The sequence below is a fragment of the Thamnophis elegans genome, chromosome Z, assembly GCF_009769535.1.
Source record: "Thamnophis elegans isolate rThaEle1 chromosome Z, rThaEle1.pri, whole genome shotgun sequence".
Lineage (NCBI taxonomy): Eukaryota > Metazoa > Chordata > Lepidosauria > Squamata > Colubridae > Thamnophis > Thamnophis elegans.
In genome coordinates, this window is record NC_045558.1 from 93,224,294 (window position 1) to 93,233,167 (window position 8,874).

The 8,874-nt window shown below is 38.7% G+C and overlaps 1 protein-coding gene across 1 annotated transcript in view; it reads left to right on the top strand.

Moving 5' to 3' along the window:
• ITGB3 (integrin subunit beta 3) overlaps positions 1-5,126 on the top strand; it is a 75,979-nt gene extending 70,853 nt beyond the window's left edge. The window contains exons 14-15 of the mRNA XM_032237339.1: positions 2,200-2,366; positions 2,928-5,126. Coding sequence (XP_032093230.1) covers positions 2,200-2,366; positions 2,928-2,996 — 236 coding nt within the window. The 3' untranslated portion in view covers positions 2,997-5,126. The remainder of the gene's footprint in view (positions 1-2,199; positions 2,367-2,927) is intronic.
• The last annotated feature ends 3,748 nt before the right edge of the window (positions 5,127-8,874 follow it).

Here is an 8,874-nt window from a genome sequence, read left to right on the forward strand (position 1 = left end):
CTTTAAAACTAATTATGGACATAATTGTACAAGCTCAACATGAATACAAAAACTGAAAATGGTTCATATTATAATAAGATAAGAGCTAGTTGACATCCTATCTTCCTTTTTCCAGTCCCAACTTTCACCAGACGCATCCCCATTTTCACTGGAGCAGGGACTTCAGAGATTTTTAGAGATGAAAAAGATAGTCATCTAAAAATGGGCAGTTATTTCTTTATAAAATGAGTTTTTCCCCACCTTTTTCTTTCAAAAGGCAGGGAGGAAAGATCCTTACTAATTTCTCAGTAGAAATTAGTAAACTCGCAATTTTCCATTCAGATTACTTTTTTTTTTTTGACATGGTACATAATCATGTGAAAGCAATATAGGAATGGTTCATGGATTAACATATACAGAACAAAAGGATTAGGAGGAGACAGATCTAATCATCATAACTTGTGCCCAATCAATCATTGCTAGAAATTTTCTGGAAGATTCTATTTCCCCCTAGCCTAGAACAGCAAGGTAGATCAAAGACAGTAAGGCAAACTCATTCCCCAACCTGAACTCATATTGAAAAAAAAAATTGGAATTATCAGATGCTTTAAACAAAATTCACCTACGCATATGTCTGATTTCAATAATTCATAATGATGGCAGGATTCGGTATTTCTTATTGCAACATTATTTTAGTTCAACATGAATATAATTCTGACTAAAGAGCAGTGATTCAATCTGGCAACTTTCAGTTCAGAACTAAAAAACATCATCCATCATTCATAGATGGAAATATTCTTTTAAGCCAGCTGCTGGATTTGTCTGCTTTGATATTTGACTTAAGTGACTAAATGCGAACCCTGTCTCTGCTTGCTGCGAGATGAGCAAACAGGACCACAGACACTGACTCTGCCATAAACTCTAATAAGACAATATCTCTTTCTGCGTGCTTGTGAGCATGAAGGGAACACTAGAAACCTTCAAAGAGTGTGTTCTAAACCCAAAGAGGGTGATAAAGCTCTCATTAGTTGCCAAAAGCATGCAATAAATGATATACCCTCACCACAGGGTATTAGCTTGGCCGATGACTCACACTGCACTTAGAAGATTGACAACGATGGAGTCTTGGGCAGATTTTGAAGGAGCTTAGCCAGAACTCCTCGGACAGCAATTTGAATCCAGCTAATACCACATGGGGAAACCACAAAAGCTGCCACACATCTCTTCCCCTTGAGTCAATATTAAAAAGAATAATGCAGTCAGGAGGGTTGGAGGTATTTCAGAAACTAGAAAAATTTCTGGAAATGAAATGATGGAAGAAATTGATTTCTCAAAACTTGTTTGATAGGATGTAAGCTGTAACCTTCCTGGGTCATTAAAAGTAATTGCTTTCCCTAATTCCGCTTTAAATTCTCACAGGAAGTATTGCTGCTCTCATCTTGGACATATATTTTTTTCTATTGTTGTATTGACTTTGCTGTCAGAAAGAGTTTGCTAATATCAAAATTGGATATTTTCTCCAACTATGTTTAGAGGATCAGATCAAAGATATGCTTTCTTTTTGTCAAACTATAATGGTCCCTTTAGGCTGAAGAGCAGATGGCTCTAGAATAACATTTTGTAAAAAAAGAACTGAAATATTTAAATCATACATCAGACTAATTCCTGAATAATTGTGCAGTCATTTGAAAGCCACTGATGAGTTATTTATGCCTATTAGCCACCACTTAGCATGAAGGAAGGTCTGACATGGAAGCCGAGCATAAAAGAGTTTTTATAAATGGTTCATTTTTGCTACAGAACATCCGTCTTTCCCTCTATAACAATTATGTGTTCAGGCTTTCATGGCGCAGAATTAGAGAACATGCGCTCCAAAAGATGCTTGCAGAATAAGTCTTCTGGTAGTTTCTCATGAGTCCCCAAACTTGGAAACTTTAAGACTTGTGGACTTCAACTCCCAGAATTCTCCAGCCAGCAGAGCTCTGGAGTTGAAGTCCACAAGTCTTAAAGTAGTCAAGTTTGAAGACCTCTGAGTTATACGCTCATAAAGTTCAAGAGTAATATTTGATAGCTGCTCCTTAGTCAGGATTTCCTTTGGCATAGCAGCTTGATCAAATGCATGGATTTATGCCTTTAGGTGAAGTCAAGACAAGAATTTAACAATCAGAGGGGTAATTCATGGCTTGCAATTCTGTTTTATGATACAAATGTTTTCTACAGATTGTCCCAAGGGACCTGATGTCTTAGTAGTTCTCCTTTCTGTAACTGGAGCCATCTTACTTATTGGCTTGGCTGCTTTGCTCATCTGGAAACTGCTTATTACCATCCACGACAGGCGAGAATTTGCCAAATTCGAAGAAGAGCGTGCCAGGGCTAGATGGGACACGGTAAGAAATACCAGAAGAGTGTAAGGGGACAAAAAGTAACTATTTTGCTTCATCCTAAGAGGAGGGGAGGTTGCAATGACTTATTGTTTTATTTCCCTGACATAGCAGCCTATTGCTCATTCTGAATCATCCATACTGCAATATATATCAGTTTTATTGCACCTTAAGGGTGTGTTGTTAGCATTCTCTCAATAGTATGTTGTTGGGGGGAAAAACTGTTGCCTGAATATCATTGCATCAGCATTTCCTGTCCTTTCCTTTGCTTTATTGGTTAATGGTTGCACAGAAGTGATTATGAAAACACACACACAGACACACACACACACACACGATGGAGCAATAACTTTTCTTTTACATCTTTCTAGGAGATATACAATTTCACCATAGGCCTATATGCCTGTTGCAACCTCTTAAATAATTCTGGAGTTATGGCTTTTGAGAGCACCAGGAATCGCCTCACCGTGTTAAAGAATCCTATTTTAAGTTACTAGGATGACTTTGCAACTGTTAAATCAGTTGCCAAGTATATATTTTCCAACTTGTATCTGTTTTGTCTTTTAGGCCAACAATCCCCTGTACAAAGGAGCTACCTCCACCTTTACCAACATTACATACCGTGGGAATTCATGAGATTATAGTCTTCCAAGGTCTTCTCCACTCATGTTTACAGAACTGCCTCTGTTATGGGTGTGAGAGAGTTTTTTTTTTTAAACAAACAAACAAAAACAGCCATTGCTCAAGAGCCTTCACTGTTCTGCTGTCACAAGAAAGTATCTGCACTGTGATTCTTCAAAGACTCTCTTTTTTTTTTACCTCAGCTTGCCCAAGGTTACAGCCTGGACTCATATACTGAAGAAGAAAGCAGGACTTGCTCTTCAGTATGAGCAGCACTGCATAAATCCAGGGTTAAGATAAGCTTCTATCTGAACAAAATCAGGGGTCATGATTATTGAGCTTTATAATCTAACTTACACATGGACTAGTGAAATTTGGGGTAGAGGAGCTTCATGATATCTAAGTCCATTGCAAGTTGAACCCAAAGTCCTTCATCCAAGCAAAGTTTCCAGGAGTTCAGCTGGTTGCTTGTGCTGTTGCTACTGCCCCTTTCCTTTACCTTTCCAAACATACAAGACACGGGTTGGGTTGGCCAAGGGAGCAGTGTGCTGAAAATCCTTCATTACATTTTGCACACTGCTGTCTAACACAGAACATGCAAGGAAGCAGGATTTCCTTCAAAAATCCCTGCTCCTAATAAACAGTTTAGGGGAAGGGAGTACAGCAGGGTGTCAAACTGGATTTCTTCGAGGGCCGGATCAGCATTGTAGTTCTCTTCCATGGACCGGCAAGGGGAGTGGGAAGATAGGACAGATGCCTCCTGCAGCACTCTGCCAGCCAAAAAAGGCAGCAGGGGGCACAGGACCAGCCCACAGTGCCAAATTTTGACACCCCTGGAGTACAGGAAAGGGAGTTCCTTGTGAGGCTTAGGAACCTGTCCAGTTCTATTTTTCTGTCAATGCAATTGCAAACCTGAACTTCCAAATTAATTCAGTAATAAGGCATGTTCTACTGGAGGCTTAGAGAAAAATACATTTTCAAATCCAATGTTTTACATATTACAGCAGAGTTCCAATATTGTTAAGACTATTCTTTTTGTTACACTTATCCCAAGACTATGATATAATAAATTCCTTGCTTTTAATTTTTAGAAGGAAAGAGTTCCTAGTGTTTATAGATGATTTGCTTTCTCTAATGAAAAAAAAAAGAACTCGGCATTAATCCCTTTGCATGCTGACCACATATTTTTAAGTTTCTGGCTCAGATTATAGATAATATAATAATAACCTCCTAGATAATATTTCACATAACATTAATATCTTGGTAGGGTTCACACATGGTAAGTTCCAATGTGGAATTTTTGTTATTGGTTTAGCATCATGTACAAATTAATTCACTGTATTGATATTGTATATAAACTGGGCTACTGTAATTTAGTCTTTTCTATAGAAATAGCACTGGATAAGGAGTTGCACTAGATGGTGCCCAAAGGGCCTTTCACACCTTACAGCCTATCATTCTAGTCAACAAACTGTAATTTTAAAATCCTTACTGCAATGTGTGGACATGAACACCTAAGTGCATGAGCACATAACTACTTGATCTTCATGGGGGAAGTTTGGCAAGAAAATGTAGCTCAGGCATAGAGCACATGCTTTACATACCAGAGGTCCCATATTTAATCACCAGCATGCCAGTCTAAAAGTCTGTTATCCAACAAGAGTGAGCCCTTTGAACATTGCTGCCTAACAGTACAACGCAAGGTAGCTACATAGGTTCATACCATGCATCATGTAAAGTCAGAAATCTCCTCATCAGTAAATGACATTTTAGGTAGGATTTGCCACTTGCTTAACAATGCTTCACCCAAAGCATTGGGATATGTTCTCCTCAGGTCCTGCTGTTCACTCAGGGAATCAATGCTCACCTAGATGAGGGTCTTAGATGACCAGAAAATTCTCCCTCAAGTTTTCTGAAGCAGGGGTGACTTGCTGAAACAACCTGGCTAAATTCTTGGGATCTTTTATATCATAGAGTCTCTAACACAGGTAAAGCATGGAAGATATTTGATAGGATGAAGTATTGTCATGCCTGACTTTCAACAGCTCTTTTCATCTTGCAGTTCTTTCCATCTAGAGCAGGGGTAGCCAACCTTTTTATACCTACCGTCCACTTTTGTATCTCTGTTAGTAGTAAAAAAAATTAACTGCCCACTGGTTCCACAGTAATGGAGATTTATAAAGTAGGGAAGTAACTTTACTTTATAAAATTTATAAAGCAGAGTTACAGCAAGTCCCTACCACCCACCATGAAAGCTGGAACGCCCACTAGTGGGCAATAGGGACCAGGTTGACTACCACTGATCTAGAGACTCATGGCCATATTGAAACTCGGGAGCAGAATAATATAAATGTGCTTTTCCGTTCTCTTTTGTTTTCTGCAACTGCATTAGCACTTTGCTGCTCTAACACTTTCTATAAATATACGTAGCACCTATGGATCTCTCTGGCTGAAGAGTAGCACCTTTCCATGAGAAATAGCTGCTTCTGTAATTTTAAAAAAATGAGATTTCATTCTCCTATTAATAAGTGTTGAAAACAAATTTGTTCCTAGAAATACTAAAATATTTTTGTAAAAAGATTTTCTCTGGAATAATGATTTGCACTGAACCAACTTTGAGGTATATCTTTTATGGTTTCCCACAGTCATTCTTCTAGTTCCATTATTCCAAAGTCAATGTATTCTCATTTTCAAATTTGTGGAATCCTAACAAAAAGGAAAAGGAAATGGAAAGCAGCCAAGAAGTGAGGCTGCTTTTTCCTGAACTGAGATCAAAATGAAGGGCAGAATTATTTTGAGTAGTGTTGGTTTAAAAGTGAGGCCAATGTGGTCATTTGTATAAGTAAAAGAGTGCCTGTGGCATACATAAATAAAGAATTTCAATTCACTAATCTTTCTCAATATTATTTTTATTCTATTTGCTTTATTGTAAAATGTTAGAAGTTCTCTTTTAGTTCAGTTAAAATATAAAAACTATATAAATCATAGCAGGAAATTATTTAAATAATACAAACAGCACTTTCAATATGAAATCATCATTAGTAACAGCAATCATTTACTTCTAAGCAGTGGTGAAATTCATTTTTTTTACTACCAATTCTGTGGGTGTGGCTTGGTGGGCGTGGCAGGGGGAGGATACTGCAAAATCTCTATTCCCACCCCACTCCTGGGGAAAAGATATTGCAAAATCTCCATTCCTACCCCAGGCTGGGGCCAGCCAGAGGTGGTATTTGCCAGTTCTCCAAACTACTCAAAATTTCCTCTACCGGTTCTCCAGAACCTGCTGAATTTCACCCCTGCTTCTAAGGTTCCTAGTGGTGTCATCACCAAAAAACCCTCCTTTTTTTGGGTAACCATTCGATAATAAATGATTGATTGCCACTGCTGAACATTTCAGAGTCAAAGTAGGATAATATCTGAGGAGATGTTCCTTTGAGTGATCTGTGCCCAGGTTATTTGTATATCATAGACTAAACATATTTTAAATTAGGTCTAGAACTGGTCCATGCAGATGCCAAAGAATTGGTCTAATACTATTGGATTGGTGAAACCCAATGGTCTATCTGTCTATTGTGAACTGCTAAACTTTTTAAATCATTTTCCAAAGGAGCTACCTGTCTAATTCATTACAGTAATCCAGCTGCGAGATTATCAGTAAAGGAACATAGGGTTGACCTTGGGGATGGAGTGAGAATCAGGGGTGGTGCAGTAGGGATTGAGCTGTTAAGGAGGGACTGGACAAAGCAGACAAACTCTAAAAATGCCTTGATTTTGTTTACTATAAAATGTGACAGAGAAAAAATTGAGCAGCTTTCAAGATTCTCTCATATTCCACAACAACAAGGCAGCATTTCTGGAATCCCTGTGATCTGGTCTACTAAGTGCAGACATCAATCTGGGGAGAGGAGGGGGGACTTTTCATGTTTCTATATATTCCATCTTGTACTAAGAACAACAAAAAATCAGAATGGGATTAGTTTGTCTCTCAGGCTTCCTTCTACCTCTGGATTTGTTCAAGCGTATGTTAACATCTTACATCTCCCTCTCTCCGTGCCCTCTCCAACTCCAAATAGCACTCAGATTTTTCCCAAGATGAGTTCTTAATTTCTTTACCAGAGCATGAATAATGGCTATTAGAGCTACGTTTGTCCAGGTACGGTCAGCTTATGCATTCAGCAACGCCTCTTAATTTTCTGGTTCTAATTTTGGGTTAGCATCCTGTTTGTACCCCCTTCCACAACAGAATGGACACTACTGAGTTGGACAGATGAGCCACACATATCTCTGCCTTGTCTGGATTGAGCCTCGATTTAGCCTTCTTCCCATCTATTATCCCTCTAAAACAAGGGACTCCAAACTTGGCAACTTTAAGACTTGTAGACTTCAACTCACAGAATTCTCAGGCCATGTGGCTGGCTGAGGAATTCTGGGACTTGAAGTCCACAAGTCTTAAAGTTGCCAGGTTTGGAGACCTCTACACTAGAAGATTAACTGCTTTGCCTGTATTAGATGAAAAGGAGAAATAAAGCCTGAATCCGTAAGTGTGTGTGTGTGTGTGTGTGTGTTTGTACGTACAGTATGTATGTATGTATGTATGTATGTATGTATGCATGCATGCATGCATATGTATGCACGCACACACATACACTGAAAAAATTATTTATGGCATATATTTATAAAAATATTTTAGATGAAAGAGAGAGACCCCTAGCTGAAATCAGAAAATAATCACATATTATTGCTTAGATGGAGGAGTCAGCCAGCTACAGAAAGAGAGCGGAATCCTTTGCATGTTACAGCTGTCTAGGAAAAGATGTTTTATGAAATACAATTTATTTTTTCCTTCTCTCCTTGCTCTATGGCACTCCAGCCAAATCATTTCTTTCAGCGTGATGATTAAAGGTGACAGGAATGTATCGTATGTATATGTACTGGTTTGCCTTTCCTGTGACTTCCCTGTACTGTAATATAAAACTAGAAAGAAAACTGAACTGCTTCCACAGAAAGCACAACCCATGTTCTCCAGGGCAGTCATAAAGTGAGTGAAGCTCAACATGAAACTTAGTTTATTTCCTACATGCTGCCCTTTTTTCATTAGCATTTCAGACGTCGTCTTTTAGCAAGCCACTTGTTAGCTTGAGGCGCTTAGCTGAAGCCAGATACCGTAGATTTTTAAAAGTCTAGTGTTGGGTGGACAGTGACATCTAGAGGCCCTTTGCGGGACTGCATCAGAAATATAGGCAGCTAACACAGTACATGGGAAACGTCAAAGGTAGAGCAGTGTCTTCAACACCATACTTGTAGAATACCAGCAATAACCAGGGTTTATAAAATGGAAAACCTAAGAACATTGGAAGTACAGCAGTCTGTGTAACATGAAAATGCAATACAAAGGTGAGTGGTAAAGAACTCATTGAAAGATCAGATTCAGGACATAGAAGGTATACCTTGCATGATCAATATTAAACAAAAATGTAAGTGGTGGGGCATGCTATACACATGCATGGCAATAAATGGGCCCAAAATATAACATTCTGGTTTGGATGCCCAGTTCAATGCCCTTTCGGCTGGAGATGAATAAAGGAAACCTAGGCTGATTGGATATTACAGAAATGAACCATGTAGTTTTGTTTTGGGCACTTAAACAAATATAATAATTAAAGAACTGACATACATAAAGCATCTGACTATATATGCAGAGTTTTCCCAACCTATTGACCTCATGTAAGTTGGAACCTATATCTTTCCTAGGTTTGTTAGTTGAGATTGATGTGTGTTGTAGTCTTAGCACATGACCGGTAAAGGTTCCCCTTGCACATATGTGTTAGTTGTTCCCGACTCTAATGGGCAGTGCTCATCTCAGTTTCAAAGCCGAAGAGTCAGCGCTGTCCGA